The 26,724-nt window shown below is 34.6% G+C and overlaps 1 protein-coding gene across 4 annotated transcripts in view; it reads left to right on the top strand.

The window, feature by feature from the left end:
- The window catches only part of SCFD1 (sec1 family domain containing 1), a 55,459-nt gene extending 28,956 nt beyond the window's left edge, over positions 1–26,503 (top strand). For 2 of the 4 annotated variants that reach the window (XM_075151741.1, XM_075151739.1), the window contains 11 exons: positions 2,046–2,142; positions 6,015–6,085; positions 7,012–7,091; positions 7,653–7,715; positions 8,751–8,826; positions 11,033–11,086; positions 15,275–15,327; positions 18,049–18,082; positions 19,342–19,407; positions 23,522–23,590; positions 24,524–26,503. In XM_075151741.1, coding sequence (XP_075007842.1) covers positions 2,046–2,142; positions 6,015–6,085; positions 7,012–7,091; positions 7,653–7,715; positions 8,751–8,826; positions 11,033–11,086; positions 15,275–15,327; positions 18,049–18,082; positions 19,342–19,407; positions 23,522–23,590; positions 24,524–24,547 — 687 coding nt within the window. In that variant the 3' untranslated portion in view covers positions 24,548–26,503. Of the gene's footprint in view, positions 1–2,045; positions 2,143–6,014; positions 6,086–7,011; positions 7,092–7,652; positions 7,716–8,323; positions 8,427–8,750; positions 8,827–11,032; positions 11,087–15,274; positions 15,328–18,048; positions 18,083–19,341; positions 19,408–23,521; positions 23,591–24,523 lie in introns of those variants that run through there. The other 2 variants (XM_075151740.1, XM_075151743.1) reach the window with 2 other exon arrangements.
- The last annotated feature ends 221 nt before the right edge of the window (positions 26,504–26,724 follow it).

The raw sequence follows: 26,724 nt of genomic DNA, 5'->3' as shown, positions 1-26,724 counted from the left end.
ACTATAACGCAGATAGTCTCCAAGGTGCTGTAGAATTGAAGTCAGAACGTGTCTGACGTGCTGGATACCAAATTGCATCTGAAGTAAGGACTTGGAAAAAGGCTGGTAGTTCAGTTCTATTCAGACTTTAAACTAGTGTAACATAACTGCTAATAATCACTTTAACTTTAGCTAACTACAGGATTAATCCAAGGTTTTACAGTAGCGTAACTACCAAAATTTGGCTGTGACTACTCTTCTAACACGAGCTCAAGATAAATATAGCTTGAAAGAAGCTCTAGCTATTTTTTTTTGTCACTTCGTACACCTTATGTGTAGTCATAGTCACTATCACAAACAACAGAAGACATCCTTCTGCCCCTAAAAGTAGCGAGTGGTCATTTTTTGAGCACTCTTCATGGTAATTTACTTTATAAGCTGTAATTACAAGCTTCCACAGAGACTTTAAATTAAGTTGCTGTTCTGCAAGTAACTGCTCTTCTCAATAAGTTCAGTAGATGGTGAATGAGAAATAGAAGTGTTACATAGCTACCTGCATCATAAGCTGATTGCCAAAGGCTTTCAATATTAAAATATTCCTGTGACTTACCTCTTCTTTTATTTTGTATTCTCATCTCCAGCTCTTTTTTGATGAACTTATAATACTCAGAAGGTCAACTACCCTAATATCCTTAGGCTAAAGAAGTACCTTTTTTTTTCTCCTTTCTTTTTTTCCTTTTTTGGGGGGAGTGATGAAATAACTGGTTTTTTAAATTCCATTTCCTTATTTGTGATCTCAGGAATAATTTTAGTAGAATTCAAAAACATGTGAAAACCAGACTTCTAAAGCTTTTATGTTGCAGTCATTACAACAACTACTGCACTGCGTTAGAAGGGGCCATAGCAGTTTTGCATGCCTCGACATTATCAGGCAAAATTTCCTGAATCTCTTAACCCAAGAAAAACCCCGGTGACTCTTGCCTCACTCTGGCAATATCATTTCAATCTCCCAACGGGTGTGATGTGGAGCTGAAACACTTCCAAGGCAACGCGATGGAGATCCACTCTGCTGGTCTCCTCTTTGAGCCAATACAGAGCTGAATGTGTCCAGACACCAAGATTTAGTTAGTTACCAGATATTAAGGTTTTGTAAGCTGAGTAGTTGTAGCATTTGTTGTGGTGCTACATTTTAATGTTCAAATGCTCATAATAATCTGTGATGTAATGGAATTTTTTTAAATAAGTTTTTGAATGCGTTTTTCTATCTTCAAATTGTAAGTTCATGGTATGATGGTCGAGAAGTGCAAAGCTTGGCTGTTTGTGCAGATGTATTGCAATGCAGTCATTAGACTGCAGTCATTGCAATGCATGACCGTGTGATGTCTTCTATAAAGCTTTTGCCACATTAATTTTGTGCAGTCCCTGTGCCATCCTCCCTAAAAAAGGATTTTCACAACTTGATCTATGTGTGTCATTGTATAATGAGAGACTTCTTTTCCAGTGTTAGTAAGATAATCTAACTATGAAGTCCTCCATCTTTGGTGTGAATGAATTACTGCAAGCCTTTGATCTGAGGTAGTTATTTCGGTACCAGCCCAAGTTGGCAGTTGCCAACTTTTCTCTGGGATGATGCCTTAATGTATTTAGGAATTCCCCACATTTATCTGCATTAAGTAATTGCCTTGTTGGCTGAGAGACTTGAGGTTCACTTGAACGTTATTTTTTCCTATTACAGCATAACACTACGTATGATGGCATGTAGTTTTCAGCTATGGCAAAACTGTAGTTAAAAACAAAGCTCCTCTTCCAGTTTAATATTTGCATGTCAGACATGCCTTGCTTAACTTGCATTTTCACTTTTAATACGAGAATTACATAGCATCAATTTTCTGAGAGTTAATAAAACCATATTATAATGCAAGCATTAGTTATTTTTACTGATAATTTACTTTAAAATAAATTTTTAAAAGCAGTCTTGATAACTAAAACTATATACCTTTTTGAAGAGGAAATAAATATTCTTTCACAGTGTTAAGATGTTAACCCTAACACTTGTTCTTAAACAGAGTCGAAAGCTGGATGTGTATTTTGAATATGAGGAAAAAATAATGAGCAAATCCACTCTGGATAAATCTCTTCTGGACATGATTTCTGACCCAGATGGTGAGTACTTTAAATCTGAAGTTGGTATAAAATTTGTTAAGATACACAATAAATCTGTACCTGTTGGGACTTCAGGGTTGGTAAAGAGCTTACGTGCAAGCTCTGCAAGACTTGTAAAGAAAACAGCTTTTTATTGATTTTTAGTAGCAGTCTGGAGAGTTTAGTATTTCAGTTGAGTAATATCCAAAATACTGGCAACTTTTGCAGCTCTACTAAAATCCTTTCCTAACTCTTTGTTTCTGAAGGTCAAAATATTTTAACTTTTGTGCTTCTCCAGTATTTATTAGTATAGCATGGAATTGTGTGGTCTGAACAATAATGATTCTTTAGAATCCTACTCCATGTTTTAGAACACACGCATACCTCACAAACAGAATGAAAAAGGGTATTTCATATAATTTGGTTAAGTCAAGGGGTTGTAATGTAGGTAGCTCTTGCTTGTGTGAGGAGAAAGATGGATGGCAGAAGATGGAGAGAAGGGAAGCAAGACGTAAATTGGACAGTTCACTGAGAGACTCACCTGAAGTTTTGCATGCCTTGACCCAGCTGTGGCATGTCTGTTTTCATTGTCTAAGAGCAGTGCATCGCAGCTTCTGTTTCATATATGGTTCATACATAACAAAGCTTTACAGACTGGGTGATACTCAGATTCTCTATTAGCAGGAGTCACTACGGGTCTTTCTGTAAAAGGTTGAGACCAGAACGGGTCTCAGCTTTTTGTAGTATCATAGCATCAACTCTCGTTTCAACCTCTCACAACCTGAGGTATGTCACAACCCTCTGACAGATTTCAGTATGATCTGATACCAGTTGGCTGGAACAAAATAACCTGCAGAGCAAGATTGTAAAACTTAAGTTATGACCACTGGCGTGTCTGCGTATTGGCAAGTATATTGGCAAACCTCGAGCCTTCAGAGACCCAGGGTTCCTGCTCTTTTCTCAGTATGCTCTTTAAGAAAATGTTTTGTTATGCATGCTTATGTGTGTAGTCTTGTAGCCACGTACTGGACATAATGTCTGCTTGGAGTTTGCATAATGATTCATATTTATAGAAAGAGTATATATAAATCCTGCTGACTTTTTAAAAAAAATCTTTTATTAGTGTCTGTGCTATAGAATCAAAAGGCAGTGGCAGAAATAGTACACGGTTGGTAGAAGTCTGAACTAAAATTTTACAGATCTCAGATTGAATCAAGTCTAGAAACTAACAGACTTTCAGAAAATCTACTGTCAGGCATCAATCTGTAATTCAATACAGACATTCATTGTTAATATGAAGCTAATAAGAATATGTATAATTTGTACTTTTATTAAGCGTTGATACAAACCAGTCCTTTTCCATGTTCAGAATTAACTGTTCATGTACTATTTTGATTTCAGCTTTTATGTTTGCATGAACTTAGATATGAAAACAAATTATTATGCTTGCTAGTATTTCCTACTGGATGAATTGCTTTTTACCTGAATCCACATTTTCCATGCGTTTTTAGATTGCAATATAAAGCAAATTGTTTCCCAAGCCTGATGTATCATATCAACATTCCTGTTAGTAAAGTTACTGGCTTTATACGCAAGAGAAAGATTAGATTTCCAGGCTAGAGTTTTCCTTCATAAGCTAAGTATTCAGGGGTTCACAATAGCATGTTAGCATTTCATATGCATTGCCTAGGTTTAAGGTAAATTTATATAACAAAAGGATTTAAGTTAAATCATGTCGACTATTTCCAGGCATTCTATCTTGTAAAACTGGCCAGCGTCCTATTGTGTGAGTCACTGAGAAATACCAGCAGAAAACATTTTGAAAGAATAATGCATCAAGTCTTCCAGTGCTTTCAGTGGTGAACTACTTGTTTGCATTATCTGTGGGGATACATGTCTTGTGGACAATGATATCTGCAGAGCTCTTCACAAATGCACGTAGACTTGACCACTTAACAGCTTCAGGCTTTAGCCTCCCATTTCTTACTACTAATCTACCACTCAGGGCTATTAGCTGCCTCCCAGTTCAATGGATATGATTATATCCTGGAGTAGTGATAAAACGGGAGTTACTGGTTTTGCTTTGCTCTAGTAGTTAATCAGTAGCCCTAAAGGCTGCCTGCTGGATTTTGAGTGGAAAATAAAATTGTTCTGGTTTAGGTTTACCAAGTTAAATTTTCTTCAGAACACTTAGCACTCCCCCTCTCTATGCTGTTGCAGACCATAGCCTAGGAAAAAATAGTGAACATTTTACAGGCAACTGACGTGGGTCTTAGAGCTGTTTATCACAGCTATGATTTACATCAGTAGTATGTCAAGAGTACGGTATTTTTGCCAAACAGAGTGGTTTTCCTAAGATTTAGTAAAGCGTACACAATACAATCACAGGTGGTTTTTTTTTAATTTATTATCTTTTAGTAAGACAAAATATCACTTATGCTCATGTGTAAGTGAGACCACTTACACTCCTGTGAACACAAACCTTCTAGGAGTTTTGTAGACATGGTAAATAGGCCCAGCGAGGGAAACGCTATCGAAATGCCAGCGGATTCCAGTTGAAACTGAAACTTCTTGATCTGCAAAGTACTGAAACAAGCTATAAACTGGCAAACTGGAAACCAAGCTTCCAAGTCAGTTACAGAAACCAAAGTCAGTTACACTGTATATTTAGAATGTTTAAGTGCTTTTTTTACCAAAGTGAGCTCCAAGTGGATGTCTACCTTGAAAGCTGGCTTTTGGTTTAGATAATACAAAGTTTCTTCAGTTCTTGATCTTCTGGCCTACAGGTATTTGGTAAAGATTAATAAAACTTATTTCCCAGAAAAAATTGTACCACGTCATAAACGTTCATTATGACAGTGCTTACTCTTAACTTCTGCCAAACTAAATATATGCTTACATATAAACAAAAGCTGCAGATTACATTAGATGATCCCCTGCTGACACGATCCACATTCCATAGTGGGGGGAAAAAACCCCAAACAAAAAACCAGAAAAAAAAATCTTTTTTCTTACCCACAAGTACAAGAAAGTGCATTTTTATAAAATATTGTACTGTATCTAAGGGTATTAAGCTTTTTTAATGAAGTATTGGATTACTAATTTGAAATGTTTGTTTTGAGAAGTTGTACTTCTGAAATCTTCATTTGAAACTATGATCTTTACTAATAGTGATCCTCTTCTAGGAAAAAAGTAGATGGTGTTCAAAATCTGCTGTAGGAGGTTATAGTTTAAGTAACACAGGGATGGCCACATCATCTTTTTGATCTGGTGGAGATGAATTTTGATTGCCATTGATAATGCTTCCCAAGAATTTGTAGTGGTGTTTTTCTCCAATAAATGGTGTGGCAAAAGATGATTCAGGAGGTGAAATCCTTCCTGAAGTCAAGCTGAAAGTTCAGGATTTTTTTCCTGACCAAAAGTTCACATAAGTGCTTTTGCAGCCCTCAAGTATTTCAGTACAACCATAGAGCTGCATAAACAAATTGTAGAGCTAAAAAATAGTGTGCTGTGGCTTTTACTTTTATGATTTTTCTTTAGTCTCCTCTTTCATGGATCTACTCCCTGCTAATGCTTGCAATCCCCGCATAAAATAAGACATAATGCCACTTCATAACTTATTTAGTATGTTATTTGAAGAATCACATTCACTATAAGCAAAAGGGGGAGGTGTAAGTAAACTTCCAGGAACAGTGAGCCAGTCTAACTTTTAATAAAATTGCTAAATGTCTTTCTACCATTTTATCCACTGAACAAAGCCATGGTTATAGATAACAATTATTGTCATAACTAAAGGTCTGAATGTACATATATATTGTTACTGAAGAGCAATTGAGATAGCAGCATAGTTACAATTGTAGGGTTTTAGTTTATTTTCTTTTTTTTCACTGCAGCAGGAACTCCAGAAGACAAAATGCGATTATTTCTTATCTATTACATAAGCTCAGCTCAGGCACCTTCAGAGGTATGTATGTTCTTTACAGCTTCCAACACCAAATTCTACCACACAGGATTTTTCTATATCGTTTCAGCACTAAATAAGTATTTCCGCTTCTCTTTGAAGCGAAGTATGAAATGCCCAGGAAATATTAAAACTTTAAATAAATTTTATAGTATTATCAGGAATCTGCTCACAAAGCTTTAGCCACCATTTCGAAGGATATGAATGACTAGTAAGATGGAAGATTATCTTCTGAAATATTTAGTTCAGAGCTACTGCAAGACACATCTTGGCATACTTTCTATTATTCTGCTCGACTGCTCAATAGAAGTAGATAAAACAAAATGTCGATAAGACTCTTTTCACTCTGTCCTTTTATATTGCAGAATAATTGTGTGAGTTGACTAGCAGATGAATAAAGGAGAAATGCTTCTTGTGCCAATATCTGAATAATTCAGGAAACAATTTCTTAATATTTCTTTTGAACTTATGATGATTAATTTCAAGGAAGATTTTTATTATACTGTATAAATATTATGTGGTAGAAGAAATATGTTGGGTTAGGCAGAGAGAAAGTATTCTTATAAATGTATGTTAACTCCTCTTCGTTTTTATTATTTGCTGTTGTAACATTTTACAGAAACCAGTATTCTGTTAGGTTTTTTAAAGATGCTGATATAAAAGACTTCCCATATCTGAAAATGCACAGGATTTAATTCCACAAATACTGTTAAGTTTAATGAGAGCTACTCAGAGCAAATTGCATTTTAAGTTATATTTTCATAGTTGGTAGGAGATGGGATTAAGACTCATAATTACTTTTTAACTTTGGTTAATGCTATAACTTTACACAGCTTATTTAGTATTTAGATAAGAATATCTTGTCTTTCCACATAAAGAGAGTTAAGAATAGTTTCAACCTTTTGCAATTCTCCACTTCATAATTTCAGGTTGATTTGGAGCAGTATAAAAAAGCGTTGATGGATGCAGGTTGTAATCTTGCTCCTTTGAGCTACATAAAACAGTGGAAGTAAGTAATTTCTTTTTTCTGCTATGTGAGGCTATAACTGGGTAATTTTACAGAACTCAGCATTGTTATCAAAGAATTATGTGTTACTTCTCATACATCGTAAATTATCCTTAAACATTCATTCTGGCATTTTTTGCTGTGATTGTTGTGGTAATACATGCAAATCTTATTTTAAAACTAAACTCCAGTAATGCCAGAATACTATTGAACGTGACACATAGCAGTGTACTTAATGATCCAAGACAGAAACAACTTACTGAATTAAATGAAAAGTTGTGCTAGTTCAGACTCTTAAGTTTTTTTGGTTCATACCAAAGGGCCATCAGTTATTTTAGTTTTACATGGTATCAAAATAATTTTGTCTTTTAAGTATAAAATCTAACTCCTTTCAGTTCCTTAACTATTGTATTTCTAGACAAGAGGGATGCATGTAATAAATAGTTACTTCCTGAAAGAGTTTGAGAAGCAGAAGTTTTTTCACTTTCAGATGACCAGAGTGGAACATCCTACAGCAGTATGTGCCATGAGATAAGCATTTGATTTCTATCCCTGCTTTCACAGGGCTTTCACTAAGATGGCTTCAGCTCCAACCAGCTATGGAAACACTACGCCTAAACCTTTGGGGTATGCTTTTGATGAATTTTCTGTAAGCCTTTGGGTTCTTTTAGCTTATTTTAGTAGTACTGAAAGTGTGATTAGTGCTATACAAGGCCCAGAATAAAACATTTCCTCATTTGTAAGAAGTTTTAAGTTACAGACAATTACAAGCATTCATCTCCCTTTAACAGTGCATAGGACTTACACACAGGAAAATAAAAGGAACTGTGACTAAATCCACAAAGTAACTTAATATAGTGATATCTGCACCTGCACATTATATGTGCAGGCTCTCATAGGAGAAGAATTCGGCACCAGGAAATGGATATATGACAGCCGTCATTTTGAGCCTTATTTAGTCAATGGCAGAAGACAAGAACAGCCCCGTGTATTCAAAACTGGTTCTTTCCAGGGCTTGGAGACTGTCAGGGATGCAAGAACGTACTGCTTTTTCATTAGGATATCCTGGACTGGGTGTCTTGTCTGCTTGTTGAAAGGTGTAGTTATTTATTTGGAGACATGAAAATTAAAAAAAATGACTGTGCTAAGGGTACATATATCTCATACAGGATATGGGACTAGGGTCTTTCCACGCTTGAGAGGATTTGAATCCTCACTACAAACTTTATTTTCAGGAATGCACTGTCACTGTCATAAGGAAACTGTGGCGCAGTACGGTTAGAGAGAATTCCAGTGCTGTCTCACTTGGAAAAATTACTGTTTGGTTGGTTGGAGACACTCTGTTAACTCTGGTGATTAGGACACCCACTTGAATGGAGCACTCAAATCCTTGCATTACTGAAGTTGTAAAATAAACTGTTCAATGGATTAAGGACTAGAACTCAAGACTCCTATTGATAGGTGAGGATCTAACGGCTAGATTATAGGTGTATTCCCATACACTTGGTTGCCGTGTGGTTTGAAGAATATATTTCATGACAAATTGAATAACTTGGTACGTAAGTCCCACCAACTTTAATGGGAATTGGATGTTAGCATAAAGCTTAAGAATGCAAATTAAAAAAAGAAGGTCTTGCACATCATCTTTATTTTGTTTTTCAGTCTGTTTTCACGTGTTATGAATACAGGATCACAGTTTGTAATGGAAGGAGTGAAAAACTTGGTACTGAAGCAACAAGTAAGTTTAAAAAACAATTTAAAAAAATGGTCTATCGTATGAGCATTGTGAACATTTAGAAAAAACAACTTTCAGTACCTCTGTCTTATTAATAAAATTAGTTGTAGAGTAAAAAAAACAAACATCAGCCTCTGCTGGTGGATAGACCTATCACTTTGTAGCTTCCAGTTTTTAGACAAGTAACGAATAATGTTCAAATTTTCTTTGAATACCTCCATTTGTAAGGAATTAGATTCCAGTATGTGTGATTAAGACTGATTTCAGCATTATAAAAAGAGCAGCTGTGGAATACTCAAAATAAACTAGACCTTCATAAACAAAAAAAAACCTCCATGTCTTTACTTAGAACAGCATGTGTTAAATGCATCTATTCCAGAGTGATTCAAAGATGAAAGTGTTCATTCGCTGTTCAGTTACAATTCAAGCATTTCTAGTTTTCCCACATAAATAATGTACAGCAACCATAATCTTGAAATGTGCTAGAAAATCAAGGTGTGTTTATAATGACATGGCCACCTTGAAATATTCACTTAACTTTAGAAAATATTTCTGAGTATAACTTGCATGCAAATTTCAATGTACGTCCCCCAAAAGAAAACAAACAACAAAAAAAAGACACTGGTTGTATAACTTGTTGTAGCTGAAATTTTGAATTGTGGTTCCCAGAAACCTGCTTCCCTGTAGAGAACGCATTATTGTCTCCAATATGCGCTTTCGTCAGATGGCAATAAAAAATATTTACAGTTAAAAATCTTAATTCTGTAATATTTTGACATCAACATTTATAAGAAAAAGATCATTCATCATATTATAATTCTTAGTGGAAGAATCAGAATTTAATTTAGAAATACAGCATACAAAACTTAATAAAATGAAATCTCACCTCTAATTAAATGTGCATCTTTTTGACACAGTTAATCTTATCATAGCCGTTGTTTGTTTAGTCATCCTGTTATAGACATAATTTATGCATGAAAAGTATCAGCTATCACATAAAAGTTTTAAAAAATTATTTCTGTTGCATTTGTCGCAATGAAATTAATTCTGCAGGAATTTCACTATGACTAGATATGATAAGTTGCATTGCACAGTTACAAAGCAGTGGTATGTCGTGAAATATAGTTGAGGAAACTGTTTTAAATATGCAGTTTGCCTGTATGTTATATTTTATAGAGAGATCTTCAGATAAACTGTTACTTATAACAATAGATAATAATTGTATTCTAAATGAGACTTCCTATTCTTCTTGTATTAAACATTTTGTCATTTCTTTTAACGTGTGTGGCTTTAAAAAGTTAGTATTATTCTTGACAAAATGGCTTGCTTTGTTTTGGGTTCTGAGTGAGTAAGAAGCCACAATGCCGATGTTTTCAGGATATTTTTCTTCTGGCTTTTAATTTCTTCTCCAGGTGTTTTGGGGTAGCCAAATAAAATGCTGTTCTTCCTCATATTTTTAAGCTTGATGTAGCTTCTATTAAAGTTAACTTTTTATTTCTCATTCGGTCATTCGGGGATTTACATTGGTTTTTTACGAAGCGTTTTTCAGTGCTATTTGTAGATCATCCTTTGGAATGTCCTTTCTTGAGATATTCTGTCAACAAGACACGTTTCCAATTCCATTGCAATCTAAACTCTCCCACCGTTTATTATAGCTAAAGTGGTTTGGACTGTTTAATACTTCTGATCTTTTGTCCAAGCTAACATTTCCCATCTTAAAGAAGGAAAAGTCACCTTGAATCTCACCTCAGTTTATTCCATTCCAGTTTATTCAAATATTTGTTGCCAGGATTGCTTTTTTTACCTGGTTCTTTGACAACATTTTTTAGAATCACGCCCTTAATTCTAATCTTCAGCTTTAAAAGTCTTTTCTTAAACTGCGAAGTATTTTTTTTAATAAGAATTCATACATCGTTACATGTCTGCATATATTAGTAATACCTAAATACAACTCTGTTCCTATCTTCACACTTTTCTTGCACTTTCTGTTCATCCCCTAGCTAGATGCTCCTCAAATGTTTGCATTTTCTATACAGAAAGATCATTTAGGTGATGATAAAAATGCTCAACCTTTACGAAATATAAGAGGAAAACTATTTAAAGTAGTATTTCAAATGCTCTGTGAACTAGTCTGTAAATAATAGTATGCCTGTGAATAATTCTTAGTGAGCATTTCGGCATTCCATTAATTTCACATTATGTTTTACAGAATCTACCAGTCACACGTATATTGGACAACCTTATGGAGATGAAGTCAAACCCTGTGAGTATAACTGCCTTCACATGGAAAGAGGTGGAACAAATGAAATCTTGAGGCTGTGATATGTAATATGTCATGGCTATTTTTTTCATGATAATGCAGTTAAATCTGATCATGCAGTATCTCAAGAATAGAACCATTTTCATAACTATTTAATAAGATTTTTTGCATAAAAATAATTTCTAAACAATGACAATTTATTGTATCTCATTGGAACTAGTGTTTTTGAGGTTTTTTTCTATTCTGAGCTTCTATTACTCATGTGCTATACTGAGTTTCTGTTGCTCCTAAACTTCTAAAAGTTAAACTGTGGTCTGAAATGTTCTTTGCATCAAGGTGATTTTTTTTTTAAGAGCGCAATTTCAGAAGTAAAGTAGTTACAGAGAGGTATGTTAAGAAAATTTTGCTGCCTACATCTTTGAAGCTTTGTTATTTAGAGGAAAATATTTTAGTACTCATGCAGTCTTTCAGTTTGCAAGCAGAGTTGGTTTTGTGTCAGAAGAGTCCTCCTTTCCCCTTGCTTCTGTGAATATTTACTCAGACTTACATAAGTTACAAACTTTTGAAACACTTAAATGTTAGCTATGTAGTCAAGACACTTGCTAGAATTTACAGCTAAAAATAGCACTAAGTCTTTTTGTACATAGTGTATAGTCAAAGCAGTCTTTTTTTCATGCTATGTATTTCATTTCTTCAGAACTTTTAGATACGACCATCCTGTGCACAAACTTGTTCAGAAAAAATCATCTCTTAAAAGTCATTTAGAAAGCTTTAATATGTTTGCCACATCGTATCAGTCTTCCTGTTTTAATGGCATCAGCGTCAGACAGAGAGGTACAATTGTAGTATCCCACACTGGTTAGTAGATTTAAAACATTCTTCTTAGTCCACTTTCACCTTCAGGTATTAACTATATGTAAAGGGAGATAAATAATGGTAAAATATGAAAATGATCAACATGCAAGTAATCCTGTCTTTTCTTAAACTGTACTTCATAGATAATACATGTCATGATTGTTAGCAGAAAATTTGCTTTCTCTTAACGAACAAAGAAATTGACGCTGTTTTCAGTGGCAGTCGATTGTTGTCCCTATTTGCAGGACTTGGAAAATATGTACAGGGCTAATTTTATCTAGTCAACCAGTAGAGGTCACTCAGAACACTTAATACGAAAAGCTGAAATTAAAAACCACAGGTAACTTACAAGTAGGTGAAAAATGAAACAATTTTTTTTTTAATAAACACCAGCTTCCTCAGGCTACAAGTTTAGGAATTGATTTGGAAAAGTTTACAAGTCATACGGGGTTTTTTTGATGACTTGATATTGTCACATTTGACTTAGTAGAAAACAACCACGATCACTTTGATAATTTGGAGAAAACATTGATATTCTCACTTGAAAAAGCAGAGATTGAGCCAGTCTGTCAGACAGCGGCTTCATGTTTCACTGCCATGTCAGAGACTGGAATTCATGGCCCAGAACAGGGAGTCCTACTTTTCAAGTCATAGGAGACCAGGCAAGCCCTAAAGAATGATTCTCCTAACCTGCAGGAAAATTAACAGCGACTTTTTGAGTAAGTTTCAGCTAACAGAAGCAAGCCAGGGAATCGTTGTGGAATATGTTTAGACTTGCTGTACCATCAACAGAAGTGAAATTGTATCTGGAAAAGGACAATGTGTAGAAATACACCACTGTGGCCTCTGTTCATCTTCTGATGTTTGAGGTCCTTTTCTATTCCCCGGAATAGAAAACTCTTGCACTGCAGGCAAAATACAAAGGGAGGGAAAAAAAACCTTAAGATTTTATTTTTTTCACAACACAGAAAAAAAACTCCTTTATAGTTCTTTGAATCTTACTAACCACAGTAATCAGTGTATGAAACATACATACAGATAAAAGTTATAATGCAAAATTAGAACAGATAATTGAGAAGTCAAACAATTATTACAATGAATGTAAATAATTTAAATTATTTTCTAAATATAAAATGCAACAATAAAGTAAATATATGAAATGTACAACTTGTACCACCAACATTCGCAATTATTATTGTCAGTTGAAATTTTAAACCTATTCAGAACTACATGCTGTGCAAAACTCTGTAGGGTTGTCTGTAAATCACTTTGTGTGTTACTTGTCCCTGCTGCTTCTTTTGTCTCACACGGGCAAAAGCTACCAGGAAGGACAAAGGAGTCTGCACCTGTGCTTTCCAAGTTTTTCAGAAGCAGGAACAGATAGAACAGTTCTTATGAGCAATAATACCATCCTCTAATTTTTTAAATTTGTCTAGATTGTTTAACTATAGTTACACTTTTTTCTTGAAATATTTATTCAGAAACATTCATTGATGAACTTAAAGTAATCCATTACTTGGTTTTTTTTAACATTTATTGGTTGAAGCAGATTTTAAGCAATTGCTTTTGGGATTATGTTTTCATAAAGGAATGTTCTGTCCATAAATCTAATAACATAGTTGCTTTGTTTTGGTATCGCTAAATAGAGATTGATTAAAACCTTAAATCTTCCTAACACAAAAAAAATCAGGTTGTCAAGTATACACAAATTTTAATTCATAGATATGAAATTGACCACCTGTGTAAGGAAACTGCTATTCAGTTGTTTTTATCGGCAGACTAGCTATTTCTTAGAGCAAATAAAATCTAGTAGGGTTTCTTTCCCTGCACCCTCAGAACTGATTTCAGCAGGAATGGTGTATTTAAGCAACAGAAAAATAAACTAGCTTATCACATTTCTATTATTTTACCACTTTTCGTGTGTCTACTTACACAAGCCCACAGCGAAAAAACAAAGCAGTAATACATTCAGGAGGAAATGTTTGTAATATTGCTTTTTTAACTTTGATTTTAGTTCTGGCATTAATCTGTAATTCACTCTAACAAGCAGGGAAGCTGCAGCTCTTTATCCGAGTTGAAGTTTTTTCAAATACCTCTCAGTTTTAGTCTAGCAATATCTATCCATTCCCAGCTCTCTCATTACTTCAAAGTCGCTATACCACATTTATGTACGAGGCTGCCAAAATCATGAATGCTGGCAGACTTTACAAATGCAGCTGAAATTCCCAGTGGAGCATATAAAAGCATTTTACAGAGGTTCAGTGTGAAATCAGATCTAAATTAAATTTTTGAAAAAGCCAAACTTGAGGATAAGAGACTTATTTTATGTAATTACATAAAAGTTCTTAATATCAAATAGATTTATTTTCTGTGTGTGTAACCACCACATGTATACTAAATATTTTGTAGTATTGGAGATAGTTATGCTTTGTGAGCTCTAATAAATGCCCCAGATGATCTGTCTATTACTCAAGAAGAACTATTTCTGCTCTACAGAATCATCAAAACACAGAGATTTTGCATGTAAGCACTCAGATGAAATCAGCTGCAGTCCTGCATGCAGTTTATCCACAAACTTCACAGAACCTGGATGAAAATGTAGTATAGAAACAGAAGAAAGCCAAATAGTTGTCAGAAGGAGTTACTAAGAAGTTTTGGTTTTCATCCGTAATAATTAGCAAAAATCCTGCTTATGGCCAATAAAAATATTGGAAGTGCCTCAGTGTTTTGTCTGAAGAAAAAAATTTTTTGTATAGTTTAGACAGTCAGACTTTTCAAATTCTTGTGGAACTCATTTCTTCTTCAAGAGCTTAATTTTGGTTTAATAGTAGTCATAAATCATGAAATGAAAGGGTAAGTTACGTAACAGTAGCAGATTTTGATCTATCTATTCATTGCTGTAAAAGTGTTTTGTTTTATAATATTAAATCAATAGCAGAACTCTGTAACCTGAAAAATTTTAGCATTTATAACTAACCATATGATGTTCCTCTAAAGCTGGTAATACCTTCATTTTTCTTTCTGCATACTGCCTTTCTGTTGGGATTTATTATGCAACCGATGTATTTCTTTGAAAGTGTGTAGTCAATTTTAGATGAACCAGAAACAAAAAGCTCAATAGCACCCTTCATAGCTCTCTCGCTCTTGTTTATTCTGTACTGGTTCAATTATGTACAAATACTATAAATATTAGTGGACACCACAGTTAATTTTGAATGATGCAACTGCTAAATGGGAAATGATATTGGTTTGAATGATGTTTAATGTAATAGATACAAGCAGAAATTCATAAGCCAAAATTCCGATCTTTTGAGATAAAAACATACTTTTCATTAGGAGACAGATGACTACCGGTATTTTGACCCCAAGATGCTACGAGGCAGTGACAGGTGAGTTTACTATGAGTTTTGCTTCTTTCCTTGTACCCTGTGAAAAGGCTAACTTAAGAAATCCAGTTTTATTTTACTTGCTGACTACAAGTAATTAATTTTAATCATAATTAATTCTAAGTCAAGACAGTTGGTCTTGAAGGAATTCACAACGGGAACTTGGATCAATCAGATAAATTTTTGTAACACTGTAAAAAAAAAAAATCTTTTGTTCCAGTGACTCGACGTGCTGCTAACATGTACATCAGTTCAGTCACAGGAACGTGTACTAATATTTAGCAATAATAAATGTTAGAACTCTTTATAATTGTACTTCTTAGTTTCTTTGAAACGTTGTGGGTTTTCAATGTTAAAAAGTTATCAGATAGCACATCAAAATTTCTTTATCGCTTTTTAAACAGTTAAAATTTTAATTTGAATACAATCCTTCTTTAGTAATTTGTTAATAACTTTGGGAAAAAATCATTAAAAATTGACTGCATTTGCTCTTGTGTAGGCAGGTGCATATTATATATTCATGTGCATATGAAGGGAGAGTTGGATATAGTTTATTTTTCCAATAAAAGAGAGGAAAAGGAATTACACTAGAAGTTTATAAATTTATATCTTTTGCTTTATATCTTTGACCAATAACTGTGGCTGATAATCTCATCTCTAATATCCTAGAAACAGAGAAGATACTTAATTTTAACATACCACCTAAAACTAACTTTCATCAAACCTGTGGCAAAACAATCAGTTCAGTTAATTGCAGGGGTTTTTTACAGGACGAATATGGATAAAGTAGGTCCAGACTTGGTTTTAGTTATTTGCATTAAAATCTGTCCCCACTTCCTCTATTCTTGAAACATGGAAAGTGTATTTCTGACAGTGTAAGTAGTAATAGGAAACAAATTTCAGATAATACATATGTTTTAATGGAAAGTATTATTACAGACTATATAATTTCAAAGATAAGCAGATTTTGAAAGCATCAAAGAAGAAAATTGCCAGTATTTTATGTTTCATTTTAGTTGCAACTTTCATTGTTTTGTTATTCTTTTATAGCATTTTTGGAGGATTTTGTGCAAAAGGGCAAAGATTTGTTTTATTAAAGCCAAAGGGTTTTTCTCACGTAAATGTGCATTTTTACCCACTCCATATAGTTCTTATGTTGCTTTAAACAATGTAAAGATACGCATTTACAGCAGTTCATAAATGTGCCATTCTGTGTAGCTATAATAATCATCACAGGGAAAAACTTTTTATTTCTGGTTTGGGCTTTGTTTGGGTTTTGTACATAAACTCAAGTTATATTCCTTAAATCATATTTGAGCATGACAACAAAACTCTAGTATAGCCATATAGGGGTTTGTCTAATTCTCCCTTCAAATATTTATGTAGATGATAAAAAAAAACATAGGTTAGCTGGCTTGACAAAATATTACTAGTTTAAAAGAACAATATCGTATAGTGTATAATTAATGGAATGATATTAAAAAGTGACTTTTTTCCCCTAATCTACTCCTATTTTAAGAAGTATAGGCATTTCTACCTATTATTTTTTTAATAGAGTAGGAACTGCATTACTGTAATTCAGTCTTAGCAAAACAGTATCTTTATATCCTGTGTAAGCTTACGTCAAGTATAAACAGGCCTCGCCCTCCAGAAGGATGACACAAAATGTATGTGGATTTGTCATACTATATTCCAACAACGAGAGAATGGGGCTAACAGTTCTACTTATGGGGAGTCTATAGTATTCATGACAGATCAAAACAACGTATTAGAGATAGATAGCCATTCCCTCTTAAAACCTATTTTTCTGATACACTGGAATCTGTGTTGAGTCAATTGTTGTTGCTCACTCAGAGAAAACTTCCTGAAATAAGGGAAAAGATAAGTTGAAGGGAAAAATGCAATGGTTTTAATCTGTGTTAGAACATGAGATATATTTGACTACCTGGGGCTGCAGGCCAGTACAGGGCAGGATGGTAGTGGTAGCCTGTGAGCAAAGGGCAGAAGAGCAGACTGACCCTTCAGAGCTTTCTCTTTGCTTTTTCCCTTCCTCCTGAAGGTGCAAGGTGGTGCAGGAAGAGAGGTTTCTCCCCCTCTCCCTGTGGCTAGGACTGTGTATTCAAAAGGGGAGGAAGAGTCTGTACTACCCAAACTGTAACTTACCTCTTCCTTCTTAAATCATTTTAATCCTAATGTTGCCCTGACACCTGACAGCAGAACACATACCTGCTGCCTATAGTAGTTTTTGAGATTTTGAAGCATCGGTAAGTATATATGCAGGCACTGCAAACTGGTGACTGGCTTACCTAGTTAAGATTCCAGTAGGCAGGATTTGTAAATGCCATGAACTGTGCTAATGCTAATGAAATTTTTTACTCATTGTATTTGCTCCTAGCTAGCAGCACTATAGTTAGAGCTTTTAAGCTCTAAAAGAAGTGTTGTCGTAAAGCTTATGATTCAAACAGCAACCTTAAAACTGATGAAGTAAAACGCCTATTTACTCATGTATTCAGTCCTGTAGAATGAATGGTTTTCCATAACAAATCATTTAAACAAAATACTTGCAGAATGAATGCAGAAAGGCAATTATTGTTCTGTTTTATATCTTTGTCTGATATTATATAGTATTCCATAAACATGATGTGTACATGGTACTTATTTTGCATATTTATATTAATGTCTAATAAAATTTAAGTTGTCGTTTGTTTGTGTTTCTTTTTATAGCTCAGTTCCAAGAAACAAAAATCCATTCCAGGAGGTAAGTCGTGTAGAAATTATTTTTCAGTGTTCATGTGTTAAAAAAAAAAAAATCCTGAAGTACAAGTCATTTTTGATGATCATGATTAAGAAAACGAGAGGCCTTGTTTGCAAAAACCACTTAGACTAATTACATCTAGTATTAATTATAATTAGCTGTTATTCTGAAGAAGTCTCTTCATCTTCAGAGGACTATGTAAGCATTAACTAATACTGGAGAAAAAAAGATCTAGAAAATTCTTCTGGAGGTAATTACAGAGATTATTAATATCATAATTGGGTACTCAGCAATTTAAAACCCCGACTTTTATACCAAATCTTTAGAATGCTCTCTAGATTTAATCCTTTGTCCGGCCTTAAACAGCAGTGTTGACCACTGATTTAAGTGACAGTGTTTTAAACAGTCTCTGCAATTAAAGGAAAAAAGCAAAACAACAAATGTTGTCATCTTATACAAATGCCAATAACTTTCAGTATTTTTCAACATAAATATGTGCAAATAGTAAAAGTCTTACTTATCTGATCTTACTACCAAGTTTCATAAGCAAAATCTTTGCCTTGGCAATATACAAATGTCTTGGATTTCTCTTGAAATGTCCTAATTATCCTCCTGAACAAAAGAACTACCATGCGGTGTCATATATATGGCTAGCAGATGATCATAGCAAAAATGTGAGTAGTAACATAAATTCGTATAGTATAGTCAAACAATTTTGGATAGTGAATGTTAAAAAAAATGATGCAACTATTAAGTCTCCTTTTTCTGTTCAGTAATTGTTCTCTTTTAAACATAGCTCAGAAAATACCGAAGGCCTTTACCTGTAATATTATAGATTATTACTAGGAGTAAGTGGGAGGGGGAAAAATAGTGAAAAAGTATATTCCTTTATAACAGAAGTATTTTATTTGTGTCCTGAATTAATTCTTAAGCATCCATGGAAATATTTTAACTGTTCCTATGGACACTGGAGACATCTCCACACAAAAAAGTAACATGTTGAAACTGTTTATGTTTCAAATATTTCTTAGTAGAAGATAGTGACATGTTAAAAGCTCTCAGCTTGCTATTCTGCATCCTACTACAACTCTTCTATTATCTTCTTTCAGGTAGGAAAGTAGTGGTTCTCTATCCAGTTCTTATTAGACTGCAGTGTGATTAGGATGATTTTTGCTGTAGTTTTAATGATTTGGTATATATTTTACTACTGAAATGTTAAGAATTTGAATGCATACTCTGATTATGTGTGTGTTGCCTTTTAGGCGATAGTGTTTGTAGTTGGAGGAGGCAACTATATTGAATATCAAAATCTTATTGACTACATAAAGGTATGTGCACTTCTGTTGGTTGTGGTCTATAACTTACTGATAGAAACCAGTTTTAGCAGGTTACCTGTAACATACATTTTCTGTAGTATTTAGAAGATCAAGTCTATGTAATTAGCCTTAACAAACATCCTTATTGTATACAGAGTCTGGGAAAAAAGTATGTAAGAAATCAGTTGAAAATGTGGATTATAAATTCAGACCAACAAAGAGTTACTGTTGCTGGTGTTTTTGCTCATGTTGCACTTTTGAATTGAGTAAATAAACTGCATTCTGCTTTATTTTGTCTTCATACACACTAACGTGGTTGAAAACTGTCAGCAGATGTAGCTAACTGAATTAACCTGTCTTCTGTACTGATACATCAAATGCTGTCAGTTTGGCTGTCCATGTTTGAGGGTCCTGTTATTAGTTTTCATTTGCTGTTGTTAAACAAAGCAGCTGTAGCGTATCATAGCCTTGAAAGTAAGGAACTGCTCAGAATTCTCTAGTTTCCATAAATCTTGCAAAAGAGATACTACAGTGCTTTTTCGTATGCAGCTTAGCAATATGAAGTCAGTTCAAAACAAGGCCTAGAGATAACAGTATCTTATTTTACAACAATCTTACTTGAGCATAATGTCTGTTGTTTCAGAAGCCAACATAATGCAAATACTATGCTATCTGTCAAGACAAAGATCAGATTGGCATCAGTATCTAAGCATTTATTATTTACCCACATTTAGAAGTTTTTGTTCATGAGTTAATGGAAGCTCATTCTTGATATGCTGCATCATTTGATTCTATGTAGAAATCATAAGAGGTGTCATATGAACAAAGAAGAAAATATGTAACCAAGTATGTAAAGCTGGTGTAACAGATTTAATTTCTTTGGTTCCAGCTGGCCAGCCTAGCAGAACACACGTATACCAAAAATCAGTGGATGGAGAAAAGTAACTACATCGTTACAGTTCTTAGGGGGCAGGGGTGGAATTCAAGCATTTTCCAGGAATAAAAAGTACAAAAGGAACTTTGATAAAATTTTGAAGTAGGTAATAAATTATTTAAGAGCAGCAGCATACCACTCTTCCTTCCTGATCTTAACCTTGTTCATGGTACAATCATCCTATCCTATGATGGACTGAATTGAGGCTTTTCACACAAAAGAATAAATATGGAGCATTGGTCACTGAAAAATGCTTCTTCCACAAAACAAGCACATGAGAGTTTTATGTCCAGGTAGATCTTGAAGAACATAAAGTCAGAACGTGCGTGCTGAGTTGTTTTCCCACTCTAACAGGCAGCCATTTTGGAACAGAGCTGGTCGGGATAGGGGAAAGGAGAGGAAAAGGAATGTCAGTTAAAGCAGTTATTTAGGCTCAGCTTAGCACTTATCACTATTCTTGATAACTAATTACAGCATTCAGCGGGGCATCTGCCTGCAGCAGAGTGCATTGTCAAACTTCTGGCTTGCTACTTAGTTTACCCAAAGCCACTCCAGGTGCCATATCAATTCAAAAGATGGCCGGCAACTTGTATGTTTGTGATGTATATTTGTTACTTCCTAATAAAATAAAACTGTGAATCCCCTAGAGGCTAATACACTTCTCTGATAGGTAGCTGCATACTGACAGAGCTGAGGTTTGCTGTGTATGCATATATGTATACATGTGTATATACAAAGCGTGATGACAAGTTAAACACTTGGCACTTCATGCAAAGTGGCAGGAAGCTGAAGTTTCTGAGGAATAAGAGGGCAAACAGGAGGTCATTTGGTAAACGGAGAGGATAGAAGGAACTGAAAACTACAGGAATGGTAATGTTAGATCTTACGGAGAGTCAGAAGTTGGATGTAGTTTTTCTTCTTCTGGAACCCGTGGACAGAGGTTTCTTCCTCATCCGTTGTCACAGCTGAAGGGTCCTGTATGTTTTTCCAATCAGACTGCGTACTTCTCAAGGGGGAAACTCCCTCACCTTTATTCCACTTAGCTGTTTGCTCTTGAAAAAACAAGAAATATTAATGAAAGCCTTAATTCCACCCCCCGAAGACTTGTCTGCCTCTCCCAGGTGACTCTTACAGGCTTACCCAATAAAATTTGCTTTTCCATGTAGTACACTTCCAGCATCTGTTGTTTCAACAGATGCAGCTTATTAATTATTCTAATATTCAATGTCTTCCTCCAGAATAAAAAAGAGAAAAACCAACAGCTCTGTTTTTGCAAGCAGATACCACAAAGATTTTATTCACTGCTTTATTTTTCTAAACGCTATCTGTTTTGCCAGTTTGCCTCTGAAAGCACAGAGAAGGTATTTTAAAACTTTCTAAAACAGGAAGCAATGTTCATTCAGCTTTGACATTCTGGGTTTTTTTGTAGGAGAATTAAGAGCAACCCTCAAATCTAATTATTTGCAGTTCTGCGCTAGAATGCACTATCTCACGTCATCAAAAAGCAAATATTTATAATGTCAGTAAGGCAGATTGTGCCTTAAAATAAATATATTGGCCAAGTTCAGTTCAACATGCTGCAAATGTGTCATCAAAATTGCAAGCTGTAGGGATCTTCGAAGAGGAGACTAGCATGCTGTTTTGTACAAAAGAATTTAGCATGTCCTTTAATTTCCTTTTGTAGATGGTTAGAAAGTTACTGCTTGATAATCTGTTCCAATCTACATGTGATAGACATTATCATTTATCACAAGAAATTTAAATCCAGCATAGTTTTTCAGTCATTAAAAAATACTGGACTTTGAGGTTTGTTGGTTTTTTTTTTTTTTTAGATGTTAAGCAGTTTCAACTTGTCTCCAATAATTGTTTGGAGATATAGCACTTTGTTTGAATGGACTAAATAATTAACTTTAAATAAAAGCATACACATTTTAAAAATTACACTTTTTGAAGAATATATATGACAGACTGGAAGTGTACATTAACGTATTTTAGAGCTGCCTGAAAGGCAACAGTCCCATTTCACAATTATTTGTATAGTTTAAAATTTTTTTTGGTACTAGGCAGAAACAAATGCTATTCAGTCATACTACTGAAACTGGAATCTGTCAAAATACCAGTTTAGATAAAAACCAGACCTGTTTGGGCAGCAAGATTAGAAAAAACTGGCCTGAAATGTGGGAAGGTGCAAGCTCAAGATCCTGCTCAGCGACAAGAATAGCTTATTACCACAAACCACTCAAAATTATGAAGAAAAAGATGAGGACTTGAACCAGGGTTACCATCTCCCCAATTAGCATGTGACCACCAGCTAAGGACTGTTTGAATCTGCTTCTGTTACCAATTGTGCCGTTTCAGCAGAAAGTAATATATATGAAATGTATATATGAAACAAAATCATTTTGTCAAGGCTTATGTTCCTATTTTGCTCCTTATGTTCCTATTTTGCTCTTTAATAAGTAAGTTTTACCTAACTAATATGGGAAAATGCAAAATAATTTAACCGTGAAACAGATTTCTCAAGTCTATACTTGAACTTTGAGGAACCATGGGATTATTAGCCCAACACTGGAAATAAACTCAGTCTGACACTATGTGTTACTTAAACTAATTTTCACTTCCAAAATGCTAACATAGCACTTTGGTAGCCTTACTATCAAGCGAGTACTGTTAAACTGCAAACTAGGTTTATTATGCATCCGATTGAAATCAACATAACGTTCTGTTTCAGAACCCCTTTACAAAAAAAGCGCTGTTTTTAACATCGTCATCATATGGAAATGAATTACAGATGGACGTTTTCAGGTTCTAACACAACAGAAACAGTAAATATGTTGTTACTATTCTTAGTGCAGTGCCCAGCTATTTTAGGGGGTAGGGTTTGCTCAGGTAAGGTTGTTAGCTTCCCCAGGCCATTCATAGATATGTCAGAGAACTTCACATCTAGTGAGTTTAAATGTGTAAAATGCCCCTTTTTTTCCACTTTCTTTGTGCCTCTGGTCTTCCATTTTCCACTTCAATTTAATTACAGGGTTTTTTTTCCTCTGGTGGAACAACTGTTCTTTTTCCAGCCAAAAGTGTAAGGCTTCAACATCATCAAGATAATTTTTTTTTTTTTGGTATACAATTAGTTTAAGCCACTTCTGCTACTCTGTTAAACACTTGATTTCTTCCTGTCTTTTCTTTTTTCAGGGTAAACAAGGCAAACATGTCCTGTATGGCTGCAGTGAACTTTTTAACGCTACACAGTTTATAAAACAGGTAGGTACCTTTGATAACGTCTGTAATATTTATTACTTCTGTAACTGTGTGTTGACTTACCTTTGCATCTCTCCATGGATTTTTACAAAAAAAACCCCAAACTAATTTGTGAAAGATTAATACATGTTCTTGTTATCTATTTTCACTTGATGGAAATGGGGGTTTGGAGTCATTGTTTTTAATTAACTTTTGAAGACCTGTATTGTCAATGTGAGTTCACAGGTACTGCAGGTGAACAAGTTCGTAATAATAGCCTTAACATAAATCCTAATGAAAAAATGACTCAGTTCTTGATACTTTCACAAATACCATGTCTTTCCAGACTATTCTAGTGACTTTTACAAGTTAAAAACTGCTATTCAACTTTGTCCTAAATTTTGCTATTTATAAATACTGGCCTAGTGGGAGCTTGATGTTGTCCATACCTATAGTAAAATCAATCTTTTAGTGCTGTTAGAAACATTATCGTCACCATTACTTCTCCATGCCTCATTCCAATACATATGCAAAATAAAAATTATTCACGGTGGTCAGCAAGTAGGGGCCCTTCAGTAGCTGTCACCACCTATGGTTTTACTTCCTACTAAGATGAGAATAAATTGTTAATCACAACTACATTTTAAATGTATTCTTGTTGCACTTGAAGCAGACAAATGGTACTTATCAGCTTATAACCCTTCAGTCAGCTTGATTAACTTTTTTGTTGACTTGACTGTGTACCTTTACCTCTGAGATTTATTCAAATCTTAAGATTTGAAGCTTAGATCCTTTCCTGTGAGGGTATGCATTAAATATTCTATTACCAGCATACTTTTGGTTGTAAGAGACAAACAAAGCTTATCGGACAGAAATACTTATGGTAAGAACTGGATATTAGTTTGAGTGAAAGAATAAGATTAGCAACCTAATGGTTTTCTGTCTTTTCATGTTTAGCTGTCCCAACTTGGCCAGAAATAAGACTGAAACTGGATGGCAGCGTGACAACAGGGAATTGTTACAACATTCAGATATCTTCATATCTATAATTTTGTCATTATATTAAAACTTAAACCCATTTCATTAATATGATAACTTTTAAAAAAAGATCTGTAATTAATACGGTGTATATCAGCATTTGGAAATAAACCTTAAAACCTGCTATATTTTTGGTGGGGGTCAGTTTCACATTATTGCATTCTAAATGCAATATTAGCTATGGTATATGACAGAGCTGGCTGAAAAGCATAGCATTTTCAAGTTCTTCTATATAGTTTCTGTTACAGTAGACAAAGCAATACCTTGAACAAAAGCTCGAGTCTGTCTTTAGGAGATGTGGTGTTCCTGAAAGCCAGACTACCTTTATTTAACAAAAGTGAAAAGGACAAAACTGCCTTTTAGGACCACAGATAAACAGCTGTAGTGCAAAAGAACTACGACTTCTAGTTCTTACCCTTTTATTTTACCAAAGTCATTATACTTGTACTTAGATTTGTGGAGTCTTTGCTTGATGGTCCAAAGATGTATTTGAAGATACCTTCAGTACAAGATTCTGATACAGTAATTTAGCTTTTCTCTTAAGGTTAAGAGAAAATTGCTTGCCTACACAGTCACAGTTTCAAACTGTAAAACTGTGAAATCTGTAGTATAATTTTCTTCTGCACTTTTTATTGTAACTGCTTTGACTGTTATGTTTGGGAAGAAACCAACTCGTACTCACAGAACAGCGCTTCACTGTTTTATAAGCACATACTTAAAATACAGTTTTTAACAATTGCATTAGGTAGGGGTGGTTTACTAGTTTAAAGAATCTCATGATGTAATTAAGTTTTGCCAGTAATGATAGCTCTGGAGAGTGCATACGGGAATTGAGAGAAGGTAACAAAATTTCTTCATAGGTATAGGTCTCTGCCTCTAGAAATGTCCTCTCTGGAAACAGCACTGCTTCTGGTGAAGCAATAATTTGTCTTCAAAATGAGGCCTAACATACTCAAAAAGTGAGAAGAAAACACTTCTTGTTGGTTTATTAGCAAACTGTGAGATCATAAGAATTACTGGCTTAGTGTAAATTTTTCAGCAGTGTTTTTTTCACTATTCTTCAATGTTGAATGTTAATTTTGCTCTACATGCAATACTTTTTCCCCAGCTAGATTTTTTTCAGAACATCTATACAAGAAATGCAGTTGATCTATTCCATAAGAGTATCACAATAAAAATATGCATAACCTAGACCATGTTATCAAAAAGTAATAATGTTATTTAATTATCTCAGCTGAGTGTTGTAAGCTACTCCACACTACTACTATAAACTTCTAACTCTGGCAAGTCAATAAATATATTTATTGTGGTGTTAACTATAGTTGTTGTATGTGAGCACTCTCCCATACATCAATCAGCAAAGACTCACTGTCAAGTGCAGTTTGTTATTCTAATTCCCTATATATACTCTATTTGTTAGTAAAAACAAGGTCAAAGTGCATTTGGAAAAGAAAATGACATTTAAGGTGTTTATTGCTTCCTGTGGGAGTTCGTTCCAGGAGCTTGAAATAATCCATCCCCAAGAAAACTGTGCTTCCTGTGCAAAGAGTTTTAACCTTGCAGCTGACAACCAACTTCTGAAAAATCTGCTGATGGCTTTTTGTCCAAATCTTGTGGCAGCCTGTGATACGATGGACCCTGCCCATTTAAACCAGGAGCACTCCTAAATCACAGCTCACAGAATTTGCTGTTTCAGTAAACTATGTAAAGATATCAGAAATTACTTTGGTGGCTGTGTTCAAAAACTTAATTTGCAGTCTTTGCACTGCCTCTGGAGACAGGTTTCGTTTGTGCCCAGCTTTGTAGCTGGATCTTCAGGTCTGTTGTGTGAGCATCCACTGGCCAATTCAGATTTTGGTTTTTTTAAAAAATGAATAAATACAGTTTTGATACCTCAGACATTCTTCTCTTTCCTCTCCAAATTTTGTTTTGTTGTATTAGTAGTCTTAAAGCGCTCTGTTACCATTAAAATCTCAGATTTACCACTCTTACCTCTGTAACAACAGCGTACTCGTCACGCTTCTTCCCTTCTGACCCAGCCTGAGTTATGGCATGCTGGGTTTTGTTACGTGGCCCATTTCCCTGAATACCTCTTGTGGAATTAGGAATGTAGAAGGTTG

Source organism: Calonectris borealis, chromosome 5, assembly GCF_964195595.1.
Source record: "Calonectris borealis chromosome 5, bCalBor7.hap1.2, whole genome shotgun sequence".
Classification (NCBI taxonomy): Eukaryota; Metazoa; Chordata; class Aves; order Procellariiformes; family Procellariidae; genus Calonectris; species Calonectris borealis.
Note: the sequence above shows the minus strand (reverse complement) of the source record. Positions and strands in the feature narration are given on the sequence as shown.